The 27,139-nt window shown below is 43.2% G+C and overlaps 1 protein-coding gene across 1 annotated transcript in view; it reads left to right on the top strand.

The window, feature by feature from the left end:
• Nucleotides 1-27,139, top strand: part of ELP1 (elongator acetyltransferase complex subunit 1) — a 754,242-nt gene that overhangs the window by 20,475 nt on the left and 706,628 nt on the right. The window contains exon 3 of the mRNA XM_085636502.1: nucleotides 12,070-12,222. Coding sequence (XP_085492628.1) covers nucleotides 12,070-12,222 — 153 coding nt within the window. The remainder of the gene's footprint in view (nucleotides 1-12,069; nucleotides 12,223-27,139) is intronic.

The following is a 27,139-nucleotide window of genomic DNA, read 5'->3' on the forward strand; positions in this document are numbered from 1 at the left end:
GGGGTTAGCACGGCCAACCATACTACAGCTTGCTTGGGTACAGAGCTCCGGCGGCTCTACGGGGCCCTGGGGGGGTTTTCTCGTAATATATCTATCTGTGCAGGTTATGAAAAGAATCACCTTATGTATTACTGGAGGACCCCAATACTTAGGGAAATGTGAGCATCGGACACTACCTAAAAGTCCTTATCAGATCGTATATGCTGTTTACTTCCATAGATATAGCGAGACTAAAAAACATAATATTTCGGATCACACCATATGAATTGTATACATATTATATTATGAACATGAGCGAGCTATCTCCGGGAGGGGGGGGGAAGGATACTGCTTGGTTTATTATATCGTTCTTGTGGCTCAATTGGCCCTTCCGGTGCAGTCCCACAATGTAGAGAGTCAGTCTCTTGCCATGCAGTTATCAAGTAAACCATCCCCTGTCTGGGTCGTCGCTGAGGGAAAAAGAGTAATGCTGTGGTCCGAGTCGGATTGAATGGTGCTGTCCTCTGAGTCCGTCGTGATCTTCGTATTATCCTCGCAAAAAGATCCAGCTGTAGCTAGCGCCTCCGCTCTGTCCGCCATCTTTTGAGCTGGAGTCGGACCAATTCTTGCAGGGTTCTTCGGGCCTCGACTGTAACCACGGTTTTGTTGATGTTGTGTCATTACGGGGCTATGTCTCACGAGCCCGAAGACTTATCCTGACTTTGTTCCAGGTCCATCACCTCCAGCCATTCTTCTACATCATTGGGGCTGTCGAAGAAATAAGTCTTCCTGTCGTGTATGACTTGGAGTCTGACCGGGAACAATAGGGCGTATTTAAGCTGGGCTGCCCGTAAGTTTTTCTTCACTGCCTGGAAGGAGGTCCGCTGACACTGTACTATTATAGTGCAGTCCGGGTACAGGGAGATCCGCTGATTTTCGAAGTGGATGTGCGTTTTTTCCCTCGCCTTTTGTAAAAGTACATCTCGGTCTCTCTAATTTAAGATTTTAACAATCAGAGGACGGGGCGGCGCCCCGACCTTTGGCGCCCCAGTTGGAATCCGGTGTGCCCTCTCCACACAGAAATAGGGAGACAGGCCGTCAGGGGCGACATGCTCCCGGAACCAAGCTTCCATGAAGTCCGCAGGTTTGGTGCACTCGCTGCGCTCTGGAAGCCCAATGACGCGGACGTTGTTTCGTCGATTGCGGCCCTCCGCGTCCTCGATCCGGTCCTGAAGGCCACTAACTTGGTGCTGCAGCTGTTTTATGTGCGTAGCATGTTCTGAGAGTTGGGGGTCAATGCTAGCCAATGCCTTCTCATGATCTCGCACTGTGTCGGCGAATTTCCCTTGGTCTGCTCTCAGGAGAGTAAGGCCGGTCGTGAGGGCTCCGATTTGTTGTTTTATTATTTTCCTAGAGTCCCAGACTTCTTTTAGTATCAAGTCCAACTTTTCAGATTGGGTCTCGGCTGGCCCAGTGGTGGAGGTGCCCGGCGATGGGTCTCTAGTACTGGATTTGGGGGGGCCACCCCCAGTTAGGCTGGTGTCCAGCATCTTGCCTTTGAGCCTGCCTATCCTGGAGACCAGTCAGCCACAAGTGCAGTGAAGGTATGTCAGGTGACTACCAGTGGACTATGCCGCCACCGAACGTGGTGCAGGTCTGGGAGCTTCGTCCAACAATGCTAGTAGAGGAGGTGGACCGCCCCGATAAACTCGAGCGGTTTCGCCCCACAGTCGAGGTAGCGCTCGCGAAATCGCATCCTTCAGACCGGTATTAACAAATGGGGCTGTGGGGGAGGGTCAGAGTCCTTCCTAGCCAGGCCCAGTCACATCATGTAAATCCGCCCTGTGCCCCCTCAGTCCGCCTCCGTTCTCAGAGAGCAGGTTGGTTGCAGAGCCTGTCAGCGGCTGTATCGCGCTGCTGTCCGCCACCCCTACTTTGCCCCACTCTCACTACGCCCAACCACCGCCATTTCCAGGGTGGACCAGTCCCAGGGAGACCGCCACTCCCGCTGCTGGGCGCAGGGGTTAACGCACCAGCCACCGATCTCAGAGCCCCCAAGAAGGCCGCCCGGCGTCTCCACGGCTCAACAGCAAGTGGGGAAATACGCTGTGTGTCTCCCGGGAAAGGGCCTGTCCGTCCAACCAGGTATCATACCCATTCAGTGTTAACGAGCTCTAAATATGCCTCGTGTCCAGCCTAGCCAGATCGCTCTTCACATGCAGCAGGGCATCGGCTAGGGAGGGGGGGGAAGAGGAGGCCTGCACTCGGCCCGACTCTGCGAGGCGGCCGCTTTCACCGGCATTCAGTGCTGCGTTGCGTCGTGGGCCGAGCAGTCCCACCGGCGGCGCCCTTACCCAGTAGTCGTCCGCCGGCCAATTGAGGACAGCCGCCAGCCGCAGCAGGGGTCCTCAGGAGCACGATCGTCCGGGGTTCGTGAGGGCCGCAGCACGCCAGCCCCGGCGTGAGCCTGCAGGCAGGCCGTGCACCCAGACAAGCGCCAGCAGCCGTCACTCCACCGCCGCTCCACCGGATCGGAACCGCAGCTCGCCTCCCGGGCCGCGATTATCAGCAGTACGTGATTCTTCTGGATAAGTCCCCCCCCCCAGGGTCCGGAGCCTCACCAGTTCGCGTCCACCATCTTAGGTGGTCGGCCACGTCAGACCACCTTAGGGGTGGTATTAGCCTGGGCACTCCTACCTGACTAGCTAATTTCCTGTCTGTCCAGGTGCCAAAGGACTGTGGACCAAGGAGTTTGGCTTCCTCTCCTGTGAAGGAAGCCAGACTTGCATGTCAAAGGCGGCAGCTTCTTGAAGCTCCTCTGTCTTGGAATGCTAATCAACAGGTAGTCCTGTGTGGGATGGGTTTGTGAGCACCATCTTCCTGAGCCGGCTTTGTTTCTGACCTCCTGAGAACAAAGGCCCTCACCCTTAGGGGTCCGAAACTTGTCTCTGCGGCAGACTGGCTGAGTCCAGTCAGTCATTACACCGGAGGCTGATAGGCTTTTAGAGGGCACCTTTAATGTTCCCTCTGGGTGCATGTATTAATAAATCCAACACCGGAATCAGTACAAGATGTTTGATACCAAACATCCCTATTTTCAGTGAAGCCATCATGTAGCTGGGGAACTCGTTTTCACCAGTGTCCAGCACATGTTTTAAAATGTCTTCCCTCTCCACTTATACTGGCAGTAATGGAAGTGACCAGCCCAGGGGCATATCTGCTCATGCAGAAATACCCTCACTTGTAGTATAAGGCACTCTGCATTAAGGCTACAAGGCCTGCTGTAGGGGTGACTTTCAAATGCTACATGCAGTGTTAGTGGACATGGCATACCAGGATGTGTGTCTTGTTGTGTTTTCACTAGTCTGCACCAAGACACGCAGCCTGCTGTGGAAGTTGTTATGCTTTTGTTTGGTGAGGGGTCTCTTTGGGTGGCACAATTTGTGCTGTAGCCCGTAGGGACCCTTCTTTAGTAGCTTAAGCCATAGGTACCAGGGTACCATTTACTAGGGACTTACAGAGAGTGGTAAAGGTATTGCCAATTTGGGGAAACAATTGTACAGTTTTGGGAAAAACATCTGGCACTGGTCACTGGGTTAGCAGGGACCCAGTGCTCTTCCAGTCGAACTTAAATCACGTACCAGGCAAAAAGTGGGGGCGACCATGTCAAAATGCGGCAGTTTCCTACAGGTACCAAAACCCTTGCCTACTATGGTAATCTGTGGGATTTCGTGTAATAAAATACCTATCTGTATCCTTTAATTCAGAGTAATACCAATCTACTCTTTAATGTCTTTGACTTTAACATATGCTGTTCACAGCCAATATGTCAGGCTTACTGCTTTTATTGTAAAACTTGATTATGACCAAACAGGTCTATAACATTTATCATTGGCTTGTCACCTTAACAAACTCAGACCTACTATGTCGGTCATAAGCCTTCCCACTAAGCAACCATCAGGCATACAGTCATCAAAGTACAAATGTATACAAAATTACAGTTTGCAAAGTAAAATAGTATCTCTCAAAAGAGAGCCTAACGTTAATTATCGAAGGTCATATCTTCTATCTCCACTGTGTTTTAAGTGGATCAACAAAGCCCTTGCCTACTATGAAAATCTGCAAAATCCCATGGAACAAAATACCTGCCTAGAGGCTTTTGCACAGTTTAGTAACAATCCATCCTTAAAAGCATATTGTGTTTAACACATGCTTTTTACAATATGTAGGTCAGGCTATGGCTTTGTCCTAATGTTTCATAGTAAACAGATCAAACCTATGAAATGTGTCAGGACTTTTCCCAATGAACCAATGAAGCCTTTACCCTTTACTATTGGCTTTACACCTTACCCAGCACCGTTAAACAAATACTTTTCACAGTTAATAATCTAGACCAACTGCCCCTGTTAGAACGTTTCATAGTATACAGACCATACCTGTGACTTTGGACATAATGTTTACCAGGGCACCAGTCAGCCCTATAGCTCATCACCATAACCTACTCTAGCCTACAATTTTGAGCATAAGCTTTTTCACAAGGCAACCACCAGACACCCACTCATACAATTAAAAAAGGTAAACAAAATTACAGTTGGCTAAGCAAAATACTATCTGTCCTTAGAGGGCCTAACAAGGATTCTCACAGAGCAAACCTTCTGTATCCATGTTTTGTCAAATGGGCTGACACCTAAACCATTGTCTACTATTTCATGTAAGAAAATACCAGTCTATAGGCTTTAATATAGAGTAATTTAAAGAATCCACACTTGACTGTCTAGTGACTTTAAGATATGTTTTTCACAGTAAATATCTCTGGCCTAAGGCCTTTATAATAGCATTTGATAATAAACTGATCAGGCCTATTGCTATGATAATTGGCTTGCCACATTAACCATCTTAGTAGTGCTCCATGCCAAGTATAAGTTTTGCCACAAGCCAAAAGGTGCAATACAAGTAGTCTTTTTAGTGGAAGCACACAAATGCGGCTCAATCAAATCTGGTACTCAGGTGAGCCAACATGTGGGTGTATTCTAGCCCCTCTCTCAGTAGTACTCTGAAAACTCTCATTTCGTTGATCACAGAAGGCCAGTTGCACTGTCAAACTAGACCTAAAAATTCATGTATATTTGTGTAGCCCTGAGCATGTATTACTGCTCTCCAACAAAAAACTGCACTCTGAAGTCTAAAGTTAATGATGGAAGATGAGCATGCTGGGACTGCAACAAATTCCTCATGACTACCCTCATCCCATTTGTGCTTTCCAGAGAAAAACAAATACGGTCAATTATCTAGTTATCTGAGATACTTTAATAGCATTACAATATCAGTACCATGCATGTGCCCCAGAAAGTTCAAGATCAACCAGCTATATTGCTGCTTGCTCAGTAAGCTGTATAAACAAAATAATCACAGATGTTTGGAGGGAAAGCACTTTGTTCTGTGGAAGCACTCAACGTCTGCCTTGTCAAAAAATTTACTCCTGGCTACCAACAGGTGGGCTGAGCCAAAGCTTCTATTTGTAGTACTCCTAAAAGCTCTTTTTTAGGTTGATCATCACATAACATCCGGTGACAGCTGCAATGTCAAGCCAGACCTAAAAGGCAAAATGTTGAGCTTTTCTAGGCTTGCCTTTTCATGGGAGTGGTCTCCTTGGCCTTGAATTTGCCAGCAAAGGACACTTGAACTTGCTGATCAGACTTGACAATGACAACCCTTTCGCATAAAAACAAATGTAGCTGTGCACAGGCTCATATGGCAGCCAGCTTTCCTTCTCTTCCTAGGAATACTTTTTCTCTGGACTTGACAGGCTATAGGTTGCCTAAGCAATGACACACTGGCACCATGACCAAATTGCATCAACCATTCTCTCCGTATGGCAGTTCTTTCTTGGTGAAGTCTCATAGATGGACACTTACTGAGCAAAATCTTGATTATACTTGGTGCAGTAACTGACCATGCCCAGGAACAATCGGAGGGGTGACACATTGTTAGAGGCACATACTGTAGTGGTGGTTTCCATTTTATCTAGGACAGGACCCATGTCATCAGAAATCGAATCCATGAAACCTGAGCACATGTTTCCAGAAGTTACTCTTGTATTTGTTTAACATTAAGCTCACCTCAAGCAGGACACTGCAGACTTTGACTTGGGAGTCATCATGTTTTCCTTTGGTCGTCCCAAACACTAGAAAGTTGTCAGGCTATTGCATGCAATTCTGGATACCCATGATGATTTTCCTGATTTCTTCCTGAAAACGTTTGAGTACATAATAAAACAGAAATGTTTATACCTAAAAAGACCTATGTATATGGCAAACACAGTAATGTAATGAAAGGATACTTCTAGCTCAGCTGATAATAGCCTTTATTGAGATCTAGATTGGAGAGAATCCACTCCCCATTCAATTGAGGAATCATGTCTTGAATGTGGGGAGCCATATGCCTGGCCCTTCCACAGGGTCTATGAATTCTGGTCATGCAGATTTTCTATTTAAGCTTCTGCTTGATATTGGATGTTTAAAAGAATGACTCTAAAATGTTGAGCCACTGACTTCACCTATTTTTCAGTGTACAAATAATCTGCTGGTTCGTCAGCTTAGCTACTCCTCTGAATATATTTGAGAACAGATTTTCAGTGTTCTTCTCTTCTCACGACGACACATGGGCAATTTGCAACAGGTCTAGTTTAATTGCAGATATACAGCTCTATAAATAGCCAGTGCGAGCAGTCTTTTTGATGGCTTACATGTTGAGTGTTGAATGATGGCCTTCATGTGGCATTATTGGCCTGAAGTAATCCTTGCAAGGCAGATGTGTTTTTGATCCATATGCATAAATCCATGTGTTGGCAGGTTGCAGTTGAGGGCTCCACTGCTGGTGATACAATTATGCATTGTTTATGACATTGGAGACTCCGATGCTTACCAAGAAAGATATTGTCAACATCGATGTCAAGCACTAGTTCATTGAGTTCGTCCTCATCAGCATTCTCATCATAGAGCAACCTACCTTGCTCTAAGTTTTTTTTTTCTTTCAGACCCTCAGGATGGTGTACTATGAACTGTTTCTCAAAATAACATCTCTTACCTTGTGTCTTCATCTGAGTTCATTTGGTTTTTTTCATTGTGTCCTGCCTGACATAATTGGTGTGCTTTGCTATGCTTATCCCAGGCTGTTAGCCTGTGCTTCAGAAATGGTTCACCTTTCCTTATTCACTTCATTTGCTGTTGACTCCTGGGAATGTGCCAGTGTGAGGGAGGTTGTAGCCAAAGATTGATGAATACCTCCCAGAGTAATTACCAGTTGCTGAGATTAATTCAAGCATTCCATCCATCACTTTTGTTTTACACTTTAGTGTAATCGAAGAGTGAGCAGAATATTTTGTTGGAATAATCTGTAACACCTGTTTTTTGGATGCGGCCTACCATGGTATTCACACCATACTTTTTATGGCAAGTGTTGATTCCTTCCAGAAATTAATCAGTGGGGGTAGGCCTTGCCTTGTAAAGAATGTCTTTCTTTATGCAGTCTTCTGCAGCAGCTTCTTTCTGAATGATGAATCCTCGCATCCACCAATGATCTAGCATTTCACGCTTCCTCGTTTTTGTTCTTGCCAAACTCATAATGTTTAATGCATGTTCTCAGGTGTGTGACCAGCAAACCAGTGGATTCACTCAGATGTTAATAAATGGAATAAAACATTTTATAATGTACAGAACTTGGGATAGGGGAGAGCAAATGCCAGTGGTACAATCACTTTTTCCTGAGTCCCAAGTGTTGCTGTAACAGAGGGTGAGGCAACAATACATTGATATCAATTTGTGTGTGTGTGTGTAGGAAAATGTGAAAGTTACCTTCATTGAGATGCACTGATAGAAAGGTGTGTCAGGCAGGAAGAATGTAGTTTAGGATTGTGGTGCCAAAGAGAGGTTGATAGGAGTGAGGGGCATCATCCGAGTTGTATGCAGGCTCGAGATCTTGGATAGTAAGGGAGGCTGTTGGTTGAATGCTCATTTAGAAGCTTGCAGTGATTGTGAGGCTTATTTATCTTTCCACATTGATTCCTCATAACTGTGGAAAAAGCAGGAGTCCTCCATTGTCTGTAGATGGAAGAGAGAGAATTTATAATGTAGGATGTAAAACAGAAGGAAGCCGTTGGGGGCTGTTTATTGGTTTGCAGTATATAATACTGCATTGTAGTGTACACAAGGGAGGAAGAGTGAAAGATTCGTCCTCCCTATAGTCCTCATAGTTTCAGATTTTTCCACAGTCACCTCTCCACTCCAAGGGTCAAATCAACTTTCTAGAATTGCATGTTAAAATGTCTGGTTTCTGGATGTGTTGGACTGGTCTGCATCATTTATTATCATCAGTTTACAAAGATTTGCGAGAAAACGGAACTAATGCAAATGTATGAAATAGTTGAAATCTCCTGAAAATTACTGAAGCATTGTAGAAACACTTCCCTTTTAAGTATTTTTGGTTATTTTGAAAGCTGTACAGGTTTAACCCTTTATGTGTTTTGATGCTGGGCTATCATAGCTACCTGTGGATTGGACTACAACTTTCACTTTATTACTGCATTACTGGATACGAATCTAGTTGCCACTGTAGTAAAGCTAAGAAATACCTTCACCAATTATCAGTATAATCGAAGATGAAATTCACTGGAGAAACAACTAGCATTATTTACGGTTCAGTATTGCGTATGTAGCTAAATCCTTAAATTGAAGAGCTATCCAGATTTTCTGCACCTCTTGAGGTAGACTCAATTTTTAGGTCTCGCCTGCAGACAGCTTTTAACTGTCTTTTGTTGCAGACTTATTGTGTAAAATACGAATACTTACAGTGGGCTTTGAGTCAGCCCATTGATTACCATTGGCTAGCTTTTTTGTAAATTAAATTTTCTTGTATCTTATTTGATGTCTTTCCTTCTTCTTTTTGCATTTGTCCTTCCCTGGTGCATGGCTTGTTTATCATTCTTTTTACTGGATGGCTCGTATCCTTACTTTTTCCTTATTGTTTCAGCTCTCCATGGCAGTGCATGTGTTTTATTTATCTCGCCCCCATGTGCTGCCGCTTTCCTAATCCCCATTCCTGGGCCCTCCTTTTTCCTTTCCACCCCAAAATTAATCTGTTGCTTCCCCAACGCTTCCTGTCCCTCCTGGCTTTCTTTTTTAAATTTAAGCATGCCTCACTTGTGTTTTTTACTTCACAACCTCCCGCTTGTTACACCATTGTGTCCCTCTTCCCCATTGCGTTTTGGTTAAAAAAACAAAAATGAAAAATGTGAACTTTTTTTAGAACGCCTGCCTGGCATTTGCAGTTAACTGCCAGGCTACTCCTTTCCATCAAAAAATTTGCTTTGATGCACTTTTCTAATTTGTTTTTTCATTTACCACTCCAAGTAGGGTGCCTGCCATCCTGAAAACGTAAATTAAGACAAAAAAAAATGGTCAACATAACGCATGCATATGTATGTTTGGTGATACATGTGTGCATATTCTTCATCACAGTGGGGCCGCCTTAGCATCATGGCAAGTCCATGCACATGCACGATGACCCTTAATTGGGTATTCATTGTAGCACTTTTTTTCTGTTTTCGCGGCATTTGTTTACTTTTTGCTGAGTGGGAACAGCTTCGTCAAAAAGCATTGGCAGAGCCTAAAGGTCAGGTAACGCTGCTTGAGGGCAAGACCTGTTATCTTTCTTATCAATGCTTGTTATATTTTATCTTTGAATCTGTTGAAAAGACCATTTTGATATGCTTAAAGGCGAAACCCCAAGTAAATATAGTTAACGAAAATTCCTTCATGCACCAGACCTCCCATGGCCCCTTTGTGGCAAAACCAAGATCCTGGAGTGAAGGAAGAGGACTAAAAAGCTTGGTAAATATAGGCTTCCAAATGCAAAACCTACTGTCAAAGAGAGTTCTTTCTGCCCTGTCCTAACGTGGTAAGTCCAAAGAGGACATCCAGAAGAGGGGAGGCTATTGGCCACAGCCGAGAGCTAGAAGTGTGATTGACAGTTGGACCTGATCACAGAAAATCTTGTCAGAGGAATTACGTATGGGGCACCTTGAGTTTTGGAAAAGTCGAATATTTAAATTTGGCTTTACATAATTTTTATATTAACTTTTGTTTTGTCCTCTTTAATCTATCCTGATATGTTATGAGTGATTGTAATTCTTCACACACGTCTTCTTGGCAAAGGAGTGATGAGGTACTTGTGTTCTTCCCCAGTGAATGTGGATATTTCACACTGTACTCGTTTTTTACATACTAATCTCTTCTTATGATGGAGTTTAGCTGTCCTGCTTATCACAGATGTTTTGGTTTCCTGAACTGTTTTCTCTTGGTCAAAGAATTTTTGCTGGACTATTTGGGACTGCTTCGTTTCTTGCTTGCTGTTCTTTGCAAGGTTTATCACTTAATATTACAGCAGACTATGTCTGCTTAATGTCACATATCTGACTTTTTAGCTACAATCAGTTATTGTTTTGATAGTTACTTATACTTTCAGTCCTATGTTGGTTGTGACAGACTGAGTATGAAGTGCTAATAATGTTTAAATCCTTTCAAAACCCACAGGCTTAGAATCCCGCCTCTCCCACCCAAGGTCTTTAGCTTTCCTAGCACTGCCTGTGTGTTCACCTGCTCCTAATATTTAGAGCTTCAGCATTGGGATTTAGTTCACAACTTGTATTCCAGGCTGAAGCCTTACAATCTCATGATACATTGGGGCCCATGAGCACTTACACTTTCACCTTGTGCACTTATGAAGACTTTCTTCAAATTCAAAGGCATAATTTCTTCTTTTGAACAAATGTTATTCAATCAAAGTATTTTTCTCATCCACACCTGCCCTTTTCTCCTATTATGTTATTTCGCCATCAGCTCTCTCCTAGATGGGCTGCTAGAATTGTCTCAACTCTGCTTCTACAATTCCTTTCGCTTGAAAGTTGCATACTTGCCACGGAATTGAAAGGAAGGGACAACCCCCGGAATGAGTCAAAATGAAGCCATGATTTCTGTACTCTTTTCCTTAGTTTTATTGTTACATAGACTTGAACATCAGTCCTTCTTGATATCCTTTCAGGGGCCGACAGGTCGTGGTTTAGGAAGTGTCTCTTCCTGTCTTCACCTGGGACTGCTAGCGTGTTGGTCCTGGACTGTAGTTGTCCCTCGGTTTAAACACATAAAAAAACTGTGGTCTCTAATCTGTACAGGGGCAACAGGACAGACGGTAGAGGACCGTGCTGGAGGTAACACCACACTCTTCTAAAGACCGCCACCAAGTGGCATACGTTTTAGGAAACCCAGATTAAAAAAAAGTGTGTCCTCCCTCTATTTGGTTCCCTTCCCTGCCCAGTTCCCCCGTAAGCCCCGCAGGTGGAACCGTACCTTGTCCAGCCACACTCCTCCAGGAGAGTGGCGGGGCAAAGCGCGGGGTCGTTGGCCTCCTGGCATCTCCTCGTCCTCCTGGATATCTTCTATGGATTCTGTCTCCGATGAGGTCCTGGTGTTCGTCCGCATTGTCCGGCTAGCTTCTTTCGCGGCCTCTGACGTTCGCGTTCTCTTCCTGGTTTCCGATGGCTTCCTCTTCCTCCTTCCTCGTGATGCTCTCTTTTGATTGCTCCGGGGTGGGAGACGTCATCTGGCTCTCCTTACGGCACTCCTCCTCGATGGGAAACACGGGTGAGTTAAAGGGATATCCTAAAGACGAAGCCTTTACACGGAGGAATAGCATTTCAGTCTCCTGAGATATCGGGTAGTAAGGTATCGTTTCCCCCAATCCATCCTTGACCCTGCAAAAATAGTCAATGCTCTTCCGCAAATGTAGGTTTAGTGATAATGATTTTCTTCAAAAAAACACCTTGCTCGCCAACTCATCTGCACACCAGTGGCCGCTGTAATCTTTGCTAAAATCTTTGTTACATGATGGTTGAATATTTTTTATTATGTTAGAAAATGTTTCTTATCAGCCTTACAGTTTGATATATGGTCAATAGATCAGAGAGTTGGGGACTCTGTATTATATTATTTTACTAATGTTTGAATGTTTTTTTCCCTTTAAATTCTTGGACAACAGTTCACCAGTGAAGTATCTCTGACCGCAGATGGATTCCTCCCACTGGATGGAAGTGGGCACATTGTTGGAATTCAGGATTTGCCAGATCAAGAGTCTGTGTGTGTTGCTACAACAGCTGGAGATGTTGTTTTGTGCAACCTCACAACAAACCAGGTAAGAAGCAAAGCCAATCACAGATAACATGAATAGTGTTTTACTGTATTTGCATAGATTCTTGGTTCATCTCTCTCTCTCTCTCTAAGCGTTCTTTAAAGCCTGTGTTGCTATTACATATTTTATTGGTACTTAGCTTCGTGATACTGAGTCTTCCTTGCTCGGATTTGAAAGTGTAAGCTGCAGATCCCCACATGTGTTAGTGCCAAGTGTTAAAAAATACACTCACACACACACACTCCTATATTCATCTTGCACAAAGTGGTTGTTTCCTGCCATGTTTTTTTGGTAGTGGGCAAACTGTAACATGGCAGCTGATGGTCAGAGAGTCACTGACTTTCCCAATGTTCTGTATGACTTCGCACTTTCTGAGGTCTTGGACTTGGACAAATTATAAATGGATGACAATGCATGGAGGTACCTTGCACCAACCTTCTTGATAATAGCATTTGACAAACATTGGAGAATTCTATACATAACCTAATGTTTCATTCTTCACATGCACACACTCTGTACCCTGGTACCCTTTCGCAGTTTCATTGGCGCAGTTAAAACACTTATAAAAATATGTTCCTGATAATAATCACTGTTGTGCTACACTAATAATGTTTAGCAACCGACCGTTGTTTATACATCTTAATCTTTTATACAGCATCCCTTTGCCTTATTGCGGTGAAAAGTTATTTCCCCCGAATACTATGTCAAAGGCTAGCGTACATTAAGAGATGCATACCAAGTACAACATGGAGTCACTAAAACAGTACATTGTATCATATGGGGGTCATCAAAAATAGTCTGTGGATGAGAGGTGGGATGTTTATATTTTCTAAAAGGGTGGTCAAGCTTCTTCTGAGCTGTGCAGCCCACAGATGAGATACAGCCTTATTCCAGAAAGCTGAAAGCTGTTAATTGATTTATATGGTAAGGTGAAACACTGAACATTGTCATAATTAAGTTGAGATGTTACAATGTTCAGATTTTTGTGATTTTGTGCTTCATGTGGGGAAAGAAGTAACATCCTTGTGAGCTTTCCAAAATAATAATGGCCAACTTTCCTTACATCTTTGTTGTTGATAAGTTCGTTTTTATTGGGCACCTTCACTACACTGGCCAAAGCCTAGAAGCAGGAAGGACGGCCTCTGTTTCTGGGGCTCTGCTCTAAATTGATTCAAGCTCTTGCTATCTAACCGGACTGTTCAGATTGAAGTTGACCTTATCTGTCTGATGCTCAAATAGTATCTTGTGGAGTACCTCAACGAATGGTTCTCTCACCCCTGGTATTTAACCTATATACCGTACCTAACAAATCAATTGTTCGGCCTAAATAGTGTTATGTATGTGAACGACACACAGATTTTATTTACCAATGCAGGAGATCCTAGCTTAATCACTGCTACTGTACCATACTGAATGATTAGAAAATGCACAACACTGGATGTCTCACAATTGATTAACTAAATGGGGAGAAAATATAATTTCTGCTTCCTATGAGATAAACACCAGAGCGAAATTATCCCTTTTGGGCTCTTTCTATACTCTGCATTTTATAAAAAATGTGGGTGAAAATCCACTCTTGCCTTGCAATGGAGGACCAAATAAATTATGTGGTGAATACCTACCTTTTTTCAATTGAGCATTTGAAAAGAAAGCTTATTCTTTTCCATTTCCAACAGAGATTACAGATTATAAATTCTTTTGTGTTGATCAAGTTTGACAATGGTAATGCAATCTGTGTAAGTTTGCCAGCGAAATCCATGAGCAAATTGCAGCTTGTTCTCAATGCAGCTGCTAGGCTGATATTAAAGATCAAGAGATTTAAATTTGTCTCACTTATGATAATGAAACTGCACTGATTGGCAGTTAGGTAAAAGATACAATTCAACTATCTTTGCTTGGGACACAAAGCTATTTATGGTGGAAGATTTTGTCTTATAACTAAGAGATGTTCTTTTTCTGTAAAAGAACACAGTCTAAAATCTGAGTCAGTCTACTGACTAAATGTGCCAAACTTTCGATGAGCCAATTTGGGCAGCAGAGCTTTTTCAGTGGTGGCAGCTAGGTCTTCGAATGTTCTTGCATCAGATCTCCGTAAAGAGCCAGTTCAGGAAGTTGTTAAGACCTTATTCTTACCGTTTGTTAGATTCGAAATTCTCCTGAAGTCCGTATGTGATGAGAGCTCCCAGAGTTTTTTTATTTTTAGAATTTTTTGAGTCAATCCAGATATTTCAGCACCAAAGTGTGCCTATGGGTGTTAGGTGTTTGTCTGCCTTAATAAATAAACCTAAATAAAATAAACATGGTCTTGATTCTAATTTGATAGAGTAATAGATAAATACTGTGCTCCCTTTTTCAATCTTAGAATTGCCTTTCTGTCCCAAAATATTGCCATTTGTGCACATCCTTTTCAGCAGTTTTGGAAAGATTTGAGAGTTTTCCAATATAGTGGAACATATGGACTAAAAAAGGGTCCTTGCATTGGTGGGGATGCTGTGCCATAATACCCCTGTTTTACATGTTGTGACATTTTTCTGTCAGTGAACTAAAAATCAGTGAGTCTGCCATGGCTCCATGCTTCGGTTGCTCCTCCAACTGAACACATTGTTCAGTTGGACTGGAGGTGTGTCTAAAGAGTATTCCTACAAATAGTAAAGAGTGCCTACTACGTTCTCTTGAGTTTATAGAGAACCTGAATGGTTAAAGATGGCTAATTTTGTAATGCACGTATTTAGGTATTTTTATAAGTACAGTGTGGCAAGAACTATTGACCCTCTTGTAAAAAGAAAAGTTTAGTCACATAAAACTGATTTCCTTACTTTATTTGTAATTTGTTTTATTGATGTTTTGTGCCAACAATTTGTATCATTGTACAGTGGTCAACAATATATGCAATCCTATGTATAATATTGTAGACAAGTTGAAGGTCAGCACAGCTTACAACTTCACGTCAGTTCTTAATTTTAATCTACTTGTGAGAGTACATGTGAATTTTGTATTCAAAACAGAAAAATACCAAAGCAAGTTAATACAAGTGAGAGACTCAATAGTAAGTAGAAGAGCTTTAATGGATCAGGCACAGTACTGCATGCAGAGAAATCCAAAGCAGAATGATCTTCACAACAATTCCATGTGAAGTCTTACCTTTAAGCTTACCAAGATTATTGGAAAACACTTCAGGGAACTCTTTTTCAACGTCACAACAAGTAATAGCTTCTTCCACAACCATAACTGGTTCTTCACTACGAGGGTTAAGTATTATCCCTAATCTCCACTGGTCCCTCCAACCTAACACATTGACACCTTTCTTCGCTACATATACCTTAATGAACACAGATCTGTCTTTGAAATAGATCTCTGAAGCCATGTACCCTAACATCTCAGTGGTGGAGCCATCAAAACTTTGAGCTATGATATCAGGAGGAGATAAATCCTTCATGGACACAGTGTTGGTGAATTTCGTGTAAAAATAATCCTCCGTAATGATGGACCGAGGAGACACAGAGTCTGCCATCAGCTCCAATTCCACATTAAGAAAAGTAACTACACACTTTGGCGAGCTTAAGGTTTCTCTGAGGAAACCTACATCTATTATAGATACTACAATACCTCTTTCATTTACAGGATCACTTTCTATTGACTGAACATCTCTTATAGAAGATACTACACTAGAACTATTAGGAACACTTTTCCCTTTGTTAATCGTCCGTCTGCTGTCCTCTCTGCAAGCTCTGGCAAAATGCCCTACACTTCCACACTTAATACACTCCTTACCTATGGCTGGACAAAATTTAAAGGATGCTACATGGTTGGTACTACTGCACATAAAACATACAACAGACTTGTCATTTTTGTTCATTTGATAAGAATTCTTAGAGGAATTGTTCACAGCACAGACTTCATCTACACACTTGTTACTCCTGCCTCCTTTGGCATTTACATCCTCAATGGTCTTCATCCATTTCTCGCATTGCTCAAATGCTTTGGCTGTAGCTATAGTATCATGTAAATTAGGATTCCCTAAAATCCACAACTGTCCTTGTTTGTTTTTTACTTTTAACATTTACAATTATCTGATCTCTTATCATTTCATCACCCATGACACCGAAATTACAAGAGACTACAAGGGTTCTAAGTGCAGTTAACAAATCATCGAACGATTTGGAATCTCTTTGAGATCTAGTATAAAACTTGTATCTGTTCAATGCTATGCTAGTAGTGGGTTTAAAATGTGTCTCCATACGCAACAAAGCTTCATCAAAGGTACCCAATTCCCCCGGTACAACCGGTAGAGTTCTAAAAACAGCTTGGCCCTCGGATTCCTAACAATGAAGAAGTATACTCTTTTTTCTCTCATTACCCATCCTATCCCCATCAATGGCTTTCATGTAAGTCAAATATTCCTCCTTTCACCTGGACCAGGGGATGGGAGGATCACCCCTGGATTGGAGAAATTTCGCAGGGGGTTCAAATTGCATGGTAAAGGATGAGCAAAACAAATAAAATAAAAGTTAGTATAATACAATTACAATTTCTCCAATATAGTATAGAGGGGAAAACAGAAATAAATAAGATGGTATCCTAAGTATAGAGTACAATACAAGAAAATATACAATAATAATAATATAGTCTCAAATGGTTTCCTTGCAGAATGGTAAAATTGTAAATAAATAGTCTCACAAAATAAATATCTTGATGTTCTAGCTTGAATATTGTCAACTGTCTTGGTTTAAATATGCACAAGGGTATGTCAAATGAGCCCTAGAGCTTACCCCAGGCTACACACAGCTGTGGTCATCGGCGAAAATTATTCATGCAGAATTTGACTGCAACCTACACACAGCCGTGCGTATCGGCGATAATTATTCTTCAAATATGTGCATTATCGTGCACATCGATGATGTAAATGGAGGAAGCAACAAACTAGGTATAGCGTGCGCGGTTGTGCGCATCGACGAAACAGACAGAGACAGGGGATTCAAGATGGTGGTATAACGACTGACATCACTGCGGAGGGGTTACGTTGCACGATTACAGGATCGCGTTCAGGTCACGTCTTGGAGACTCCAACTTCACTTCACGTCACAATGTGATGCAGAATCCACTTGAACAGGCGCTGGCAATTCCGTTTCCACCTCAACAGGACAACAAAGGGAATGTCGTCACGGACGAGGTTGCTTGGGTGAAAACAGGTAATGACAACCAGTTGAAAGATGCCACTGTGGAAAATAGCAAATCTGTTGAAAATAGCTCCCTCGATGTAGAGAGATCGTAGAAAATATGGAAAAGAATGGTGGTGGAATATAAACAATATAATCCACGTTAAGAAGCAGGTAGTCCAAATTTTCACTATTTTCCAGGCAAGGTAGAGTGAAAATTCATCAGAGTGTGCCCTTCAGAAGTAGCAGGTACATGTAAATCGTCGCCAATGTAAGATTCCGTAATAAAATAATCCAATAGATCCAATAGTAAGTAGAAGAGCATCAATGGATCAGGCACAGTACTGCATGCAGAGAAATCCAAAGCAGAATGATCTTCACAACAATTCCATGTGAAGTCATAACCAACAGCAGGGCATGTGCTGACATTGAAAGTATACAAAGCAATTAAAGGGACTGGGTACATGGAAAGAAACCAGTATACAAACATTACATAAAATGTAACAACTTCATATTGTTATACTTTATCTCAGGGGTATTAGCATATATGTGCTATACTTCAACATTTCCCCAAAGATGCAACGAGGGCTGGTGCTCTATGTATAACTTGCAATCGTATTTACTAAGGGTAAGTAGTGTGGTTTGAGTGAGTGCGGTCCTTGTATAGTTTGATATTAAAAACAGTTTTGGAAGGAAGTGATATTGGGGTCTGGGGGACTGGTTGTGAATTGCAAAGGTGCAAGTGTGCATGTGCAGGAGGCTGACGTTTTTCAAGTGGGTCTCAAATAAAGATTGGCAAAGTCTGTCCCCAATTGTATAATTTCATCCTGTTGGCGAACACTTGCGTGTTTCCAGAGGCCCCTTACCTCACCTCTATGAAGTGCTGTGCTTTCCACTTCCATCCATCAAAGGGTTTCATGTAGCCAAGTTCGTAAAGTTGATGGGAACAGTAGCCTTCCATCGTCATGTGGTAATTTTTTTAGCTATGCGCATTGCCAGACCCATAAATGTAGCTTCGGTTCTCCAGTTCTTTGTGCACTTATGTAAACCAAGCATGCAGCTCTCCAACAGTTCGATGTCCTCACGGCTGGTCACCCCTTGTTAGTTTCTCGAGAACCTGAGACTAATAAATACTTCCAACAGGGCAGTTCCACATCTTATGTTTGAATCCTGCTTCTGGGACTTGATATCTGGAGCAGTTCGAGCAAGGCTGAGGGAAATTTCTGTTTATTTTATCTGGTGTAAGTTAGGCAGTATGCAATATATTGGATTGAATGTATATCGAGAGACCTGAGAATAGGCTAAAATCCTTTCCTATTTTTAGGGCTCGCGCCTGCGTTGCAGTGCGTGGCACTGCTCGTGCAGCGCGAGAGCCCTTTTGTATGGGGTTTTTGAAAGCTGCTCACACGCTTGTGCGTGTGAGCAGCTTTCCGCGGCTGCCATTGGCTTTCGCGTGCTTTTTAAAAAAAAAGCACGCACGCAATTGGGCAAAGGTGGGCGCATGTCCCACCTTTGTAACGCCCATTCCTGACGGTGGCTAGCACGCGCAGCAGCGCTCGTTTGACTCGCTGCCGCGCTCCCTCCCCCCGCTCCTCTGTGGTGCACGCTAGTGTTGAACTGTCCGTGCTGTTTCGAGCGGCCTGCCTTGACGGGACATGTATGCTGTCAGTGGGGGATAGTATGCTCAGTGATTGAAGAAGACAGGTTAGTTAAAAATCGCTACTGTACAAAGATTTAGACCTGCTGGCAAGGTGCATTTTTCTTTCACAGCGCCCCAGTTTTCATCGTACCATAAACATGTAGCCGTAAGGATTCCCCATACATCACAGGGCCGCGTGCACTTGATAATATAATGATTTATGTACACCACTTATACATACAACAGAGGCATTTCTATCCGTACAGTCCATTGAAGACAATCAGCTTCTGTCTGCAGTACTTCATCTTACAAGGATGTTCAGGAACCTTAGGAAAGGTCACGTCTAGCCAGACAGTTAAATATTTGCAGCATTTCACACCCATTTATAAACAAGGGACAGCTTTAGTTTGAGAGCCACTGCCCTTTTTAGATAGGACAGTGCCGTGTGACTGCCTCCGCCTCAGTGAGAGCTAGTGTATGCAGAGCAGCCAGCGGTTCTCTTGATTCGCGTTTAATAGGAGCTCAAGATGGCGCCCACAGCACCTGTGTGCAGTGAGGCCTGCTGCAAGGGTTAACGCGAAAGGCCTTGTAGACGAAATATCGGCACGGAGGGCCGGTTTCTCGGTTTCAGCCTGGTATCTGTTGCCAGCTACATTACGTCTCAAGCAACGCGGGTCTTGCAGATCGTTTAACTTCTTACTCTAGTCTAGAGGCTATCAGATTAAACCTTAAGCTACTGATGTCTTTTTTAAGCAATTTTGCGTGGTTTGCTAATACGTGGTGATAGAAAATGTAGGACAAACAAAGTTTAGAACTTGAAGAGAAATTCCACTCAGAGCAACACAAACACATGGAGTGAGTTATCTAAATGGCCAATAATTGGTGCAAGATGCGCTGCACGTTCAGAGCTCAGACACTAGTGCTTTACTTAACTTCTGGTTTATTCTTGTTAGTTTCAGCCACAGCATCCTTAATGGCTTTGATGGCTAGTTTAAGGATCACAAATGAATGTTGCTGTATTAGTTTTCAAAGCCTTTCGAGAAATTCCACTCCAGTTTAGTTTCGCTCACAATCCTTGTTCACAGGCCGCGCCCAGCTGGGATTACAGAGCATGAAGCTCCCAGTGGAACTGAATCATTCACTGCTTGGAAGTGTGACAGGTGGATCTTTTTACTGCATCTAAGTAAAGGTAAAAGATTGAATGAAAACTTGTTGCACCTCACTTAAGGTTACGGCCAGAGCTGCCCAGTTTCGATTTGTAGAACCAGATTCTAGTCTCGGTGATCAACAATCTGTGATTCTGACCAAATTACTTATCCCCCCGTGCCTTAAAAAATCTATTCTTGTGTAATGTGACTGGTGCTCGTGTAAAGCCCTCCCATATATTTGGGCCAAGTTCGCGCTATATTAAAAAAAAATGCAAATGTAAAAATAAGTGACTAATCTGAGCCACATGTTTCTTTCTTCCTGTATACTGCTTTGTTTCTGGTTGTGTGAAATAGAACGTTCACGTTGCCCAGAGCTGCCACTTCTCTTTTTTTGTGCACACCGTTTTTCTCGAGCTTCACCGACAGGTGTGTCGATCGGATATATTTGTTTTGCGACAAAGCATTGCTGTCTTCGGGTATGTCCTCCACTAATAGAGAATCTAGACAGATGGTCCTGAATCCGTGATGGATTAAAACCATGATCTCTTGACTTGGTAAGAGTATTCTGCATCATTCAGAAACTCTGTCCATCACCACCCCCTTTTTCCCAAATCGATTTTATCCACACTCAGTGTGGGAGGGTATGCTCAGACGTGAGCCCCTTGCTCATTGCACCATCAGGATTCAGGCAAGCCGGGCCGACAAAGGCTGTGATGCCAGAAACCGGTCCCCGGAAGCTTGTTTCCTTCCCAGTATAAGAATTGGCTTGGTAGTTTGGTTTGCCCTGTTCCCATCATGCACTGGGACAGGTACAGACTAATTTGCATGTAGCCAGGGTCTGAGCTGGGATGGTGCAGTGAGCTAAAAAACGGTGATGGATTAAAACCATGATCTCTTGACTTGGTAAGAGTATTCTGCATCATTCAGAAACTCTGTCCATCACCACCCCCTTTTTCCCAAATCGATTTTATCCACACTCAGTGTGGGAGGGTATGCTCAGACGTGAGTCCCTTGCTCATTGCACCATCAGGATTCAGGCAAGCCGGGCCGACGAAGGCTGTGATGCCAGAAACCGGTCCCCGGAAGCTTGTTTCCTTCCCAGTATAAGAACTGGCTTGGTAGTTTGGTTTGCCCTGTTCCCATCATGCAGTGGGACAGGTACAGACTAATTTGCATGTAGCCAGGTTCTGAGCTGGGATGGTGCAGTGAGCTAAAAAACGGTGATGGATTAAAACCATGATCTCTTGACTTGGTAAGAGTATTCTGCATCATTCAGAAACTCTGTCCATCACCACCCCCTTTTTCCCAAATCGATTTTATCCACACTCAGTGTGGGAGGGTATGCTCAGACGTGAGTCCCTTGCTCATTGCACCATCAGGATTCAGGCAAGCCGGGCCGACGAAGGCTGTGATGCCAGAAACCGGTCCCCGGAAGCTTGTTTCCTTCCCAGTATAAGAATTGGCTTGGTAGTTTGGTTTGCCCTGTTCCCATCATGCACTGGGACAGGTACAGACTAATTTGCATGTAGCCAGGTTCTGAGCTGGGATGGTGCAGTGAGCTAAAAAACGGTGATGGATTAAAACCATGATCTCTTGAATTGGTAAGAGTATTCTGCATCATTCAGAAACTCTGTCCATCACCACCCCCTTTTTCCCAAATCGATTTTATCCACACTCAGTGTGGGAGGGTATGCTCAGACGTGAGTCCCTTGCTCATTGCACCATCAGGATTCAGGCAAGCCGGGCCGACGAAGGCTGTGATGCCAGAAACCGGTCCCCGGAAGCTTGTTTCCTTCCCAGTATAAGAATTGGCTTGGTAGTTTGGTTTGCCCTGTTGCCATCATGCAGTGGGACAGGTACAGACTAATTTGCATGTAGCCAGGTTCTGAGCTGGGATGGTGCAGTGAGCTAAAAAACGGTGATGGATTAAAACCATGATCTCTTGACTTGGTAAGAGTATTCTGCATCATTCAGAAACTCTGTCCATCACCACCCCCTTTTTCCCAAATCGATTTTATCCACACTCAGTGTGGGAGGGTATGCTCAGACGTGAGTCCCTTGCTCATTGCACCATCAGGATTCAGGCAAGCCGGGCCGACAAAGGCTGTGATGCCAGAAACCGGTCCCCGGAAGCTTGTTTCCTTCCCAGTATAAGAATTGGCTTGGTAGTTTGGTTTGCCCTGTTCCCATCATGCACTGGGACAGGTACAGACTAATTTGCATGTATGGGTTCTGAGCTGGGATGGTGCAGTGAGCTAAAAAACGGTGATGGATTAAAACCATGATCTCTTGACTTGGTAAGAGTATTCTGCATCATTCAGAAACTCTGTCCATCACCACCCCCTTTTTCCCAAACCTGAATCCGTGCTCCTCTGTCCAGATTTAGGGGCACATTGTGAAGAGGTTAAAACGCAAGCCAAAGTAATGCAAATAACGCTCTGCTGCGAAAACATTCCCCCTTGCGCCCCTTTGTATCTCCTCTTTGTCACTGTACTTAACGTGTGTGTGTTCCAGACCTCTCCTGTCAATAAACAATTACCCCAACCTCCTAATATATCAGTGCAAATAACGCCCTGCTTTGAACAAATTCACCCTAGACCATTTGTGTCTCGTCTTTGTTCCTGTTCTTATCGCGTGTGTGTTCCAGACCTCTCCCGTTTCCATAGTCCTATCCTGCCCTCCTACTATACCAGTGCAAATAACACTCTGCAGCGGAAGACTTCACCCTTTCGCCCATTTGTGTCTTGTGTTTGACACTGTCCTTATTTTGTGTGTTCCATATTTCTCCTGTTCCCATACTCCTATCCCACCCTCCTAAAATTCGTTTTTTGTTTTTTTCGAAAGGCGTGTGTTTTGTTGTTGTACTTACGAAACCTATTAACATGAAGCAGACCAGTGGCTTTATAAAATCAGTGTGCAAACATGTGTACTGCTGGCGCCTGTCGTACAAGTTACAAAGTACACTGCAGGGGCCGCATAGTAATGTATAAACGCTAAATATAAAATTAAAGGCATGAAAGTATTGCTTACGTATACTTGTTACGAGTTATAAAATACTCTGTAGACACAGTTTGGGCAAGGGCTGTGGCTGTTTTTTGCATGTGCAACAGCTGGTGACAAGAAGCAGATTAGTGGTTCTATTGTACCAGTATGCAAACATGCACAGTGATGCCGGACGCTTTGCAAGTTAAATAAATCATACAGTACAGGTGCAGCATAAAATGGGGAAAAAATTTAAAAAACCCAACATTATTATTATTATATATTATAGTTGAATTTGTAGGGCGCAACAGCTACCCAAAAAGGGTTTCCCGGCGCCTGGACGGCTGCAAATAGAATGGTGAAGAGCATAAAGAAAGATTACTGGCTAAACAGCCAGGTCTTTATGGATCTACGGAAGCAAGTATAGTTGGTTTCTTTGCGGATGACAGAGGGAAGAGCATTCCACAGGGTAGGGCCAAGATAAGAAAAGGACTTGCCACCCATCCTGGCGAGTTTGAAGCGAGGAACCGTAAATTTCTCAAGAGTTGAAGAACGGAGATGACGCGGTAGGGATGTAGGGGCTAACAAGAGCATGCAGGTAGGGTGGTGCTGTCCCCCACTCTATCTTAAACATAAAGCTCAAAGCTTTGAATTTTATGCGGTTCTCCACTCTAAGCCAGTGAAGATCGTGGAGGTAGCCAGAGATGTGTGAAGTTCTAGGAATTCTGCAAAGAAGTCTAACTGCAGAGTTCTGAACTAACTGCAGTTTGCGGGTTAGGGCCTTGTTGGCACCTAACAGCAGGACATTACCGTAGTCCAATCTTGAGGTTATAAGGGCATGAACCACAGTTTTTTGCGTAGCAGTGGGTAACATCCACATGATTTTTCGCAGCCATCTCAAGATAGTAAAACATGTGGCCGCGACCCTAAAGGCTTGTTGGTGCCAAGATAGAGAGTCATCATTGTAAACGCCCAAATTCCGAACATGGTCAGAAGGTTGCGGGAGGGCACCCATCTCGGTAGGCCAATGAGGTGGACCCCAGAGGTCTCATCCAGCATAAATGTGTTTTCGACATACACTACTTACAAGTTCTACAATAAGGGCAAAACATTTTGCTGAGTACATGCAAAAAAGGCAAATCTGGTATATAGGTATTGATTCAGATATTGGGCTGGTGTTGTAATTTAAAGCGTTAATGCCATCACCATGACAATACAGTGGCTGTATATCAAGCTATCTGCTTTTGATGATGTACACGCATAGACAAAGACTCACACATAGAGACGTACACATAGAGATGTACACATAGAGACAGAGACGAACACACACACAGAGGCGTACACACAGTGACGCACTCACAGACACAGTGATGTACACACAGAAACAGTGATGCACACATATATACGTACAGAGACGCACACACAAAGACATAGGGGCACGTACAGAGACAAAAATGCGCAGTAGAGATAGTGATGCAAAAACAGACACAGTGTGATGCACATACAGAGACGTACAAACAGAGAAGCACACACAGAGATGAAGACGTACACAGGAACAGTAATGCACATATAGAGACAGACACCAAGAGGCACAGACAAAGATGTACACACGAACAGTGGTGCAGACAGAGAGGCACACATAGACAGTGATGCACAGAGAGAGATGTACATGCATAACCTATCATATGTTTTGGCATTTAAAATAAATATTAATAGATTGCTTTGCTTATAATAAGTATATTTATTATTCTACATAACAAAGAAAATTATAAAAACATACTCATTTTGAAAACATTGCGTTATTTAGCAATGCTAAAAACTCAAACTTAATTAATACGAGTCCTATTGCATTGCAAATGCTTGTTTATCATGCAATGCTCTGCCTAATTCATTTCCCCATATTTCTCTCAAGTGGTGCTAATGATGCAGGTATATGAATGCATGCAATTGTAGCTTTTCATTTTACGTGCCTCAGACTTTCATGAATTAATTCAGTAGGGTACTGAGCTTTAGAATTTGCCCATTATACAGACCAAATTACTCGACTTGTGAGTCAAATGTTAGCAGAGCTCTGTCTTGTAACAAGTTGCCCAGTTTAATGAGACAGAATTCTGACAGGTTTTCTAATTTCCTTGCGTAAATATACCCTGATGCTTAGGGACTCCTACCAGCAGAGTTCGGGGAGCATACAGTATAATATGCTTGGTGATCACTAACATATATTTATAACTCTCCAGCACCTCTTGCAACAGCCCGGGGAATGTTTGTCGGGTCCCCAATTTGGGGCTTTAGAAGTCTGTATAAGAGTTTATGTTTGGGACAGTCATCTGTGTTATTCAACCCTGCTAAATAAACAGCCTGCCAGACAGGGAGATAGCAGTGGAGTTGGGCTGCCAGATAGTGTTGTTCAAAATCTAAGTACTAAGGCCGCATTGTTCTAACTAGAGTTTCAGTTTGACCAGTGTAACCCTACATCTTCCCGATCCACAAATGTGTTCACTTAGGAGCATGTCTAGGCCCCGAAAGAACTTTCTTGTTATTAGTAGTGGTACATTTACAAAATAATATAGTGCGTGAGCAAGCATCACGTATGTTTGCTAGTGCTTCTCCACCCAAAGCAGGCAAATGTAGTGTTTTCCAGAATTTGATTAGCAATCGTAATTTTGTCGCTGCCCAGGTCAGAACATCTTCATACAGATTACTGGTGTTATGATAGATCTGGATCCCAAGAGAGTGAAATAAGCTGCTCTCCCAAGGTCCCGTGCCCCCTTCCCTATCTCTTTGATGCAGGTTTGCGCCACTGAGCATAGAGAATGTGTAGGATTTTGCTTAATAAACACGGGGTCCTGTGACTTGCATAACATTTGTTGGGTCTAGGTTATCTCTGTCATATTGTTCCTGAAATTTTCAATGTATAAAAGCATGTTTTTAGTGTTTTAATGACAATTGGAATGCTGCATCTCGATGAAAATCCCCAATCACTCTCCAACTGACCTAGTTTAATCACAGTGGCCTCCAGAGCTAGATCAAATAATATTGGTGACAAAGACCAACCTTAGGTGTATTTCCCTGGCTATTCTATCAGTTCCTTGTATAGCAATTTGATACAAATTGTCATTTGTTTCCTTTACTAAAAGTGACAGCCTGAAGATGTACTGCCAATTCAAGGTGTCAAAAATGCCTTTCTACATCAAGAACTAAAAGAAGCAACATGAGCCATTGTGGGGAGGCTGCATCTTACACCTTCAGAAGATGTTAGATGTTGCTAGAGAGAAAGAGGTGGACCTGCTAGGCAGAAATACATTCCGGTCTCTGTGTGTCAATCCAGGAAGCATACTCATAATCCTTTTGGTGGGGATTTTGCTTAATATTTTATCGTCTACATTTATTATGGCTGTGGAAATCTCCAAAGCATTGCACCCCTGGTTTAGGGATAAATCCTATCACAGCTTCCCTCAGCATTGAGGGGGGAAGGGGGAGGTTAAGGTAACCATGATCAAATAATGATGTGACACAAAGGGATATAACCCTGGGTGCCAATTGCTCTGCATTGGTTTTATCAAATTCTAGTGGGAACCCATCTGAACCGGACGCTTTACCCATGGCCATCATTCTTCGCATCTCCCTAACTTCCTATTCTGATAGTGGTTTGTCCATTTCCATCCAGTATTCAGGGAGTACCCATGACATCTGCATATCTTCTAAGAACTGTTTAGCTTCACTAGCTGAGCATCTCTCAGAATGTAGGGGATGTTCTGATTAATAATTGTAAAAGGTTGAGTGTATTTCAAATTGAGAATAGTTATATGGTGCATGGACCTGTTCTTTCTTAATAAGCCACACTAGTCACTTACCTGCCTTATCCCCTTCAGCGTGTATTCTTGCTATTTATGCAATATAGTCCATGCATCACTGTTGGACCCGGCCTCGTGGCGTGGTCCTTACCCCCGTGGATTGTGCCCGTTCCCCGCCCCGGCCTTCACGGGCCACCCTTC

The sequence above is a fragment of the Triturus cristatus genome, chromosome 2_1 (genome assembly GCF_964204655.1).
Source record: "Triturus cristatus chromosome 2_1, aTriCri1.1, whole genome shotgun sequence".
In the NCBI taxonomy this organism is placed as follows: Eukaryota; Metazoa; Chordata; class Amphibia; order Caudata; family Salamandridae; genus Triturus; species Triturus cristatus.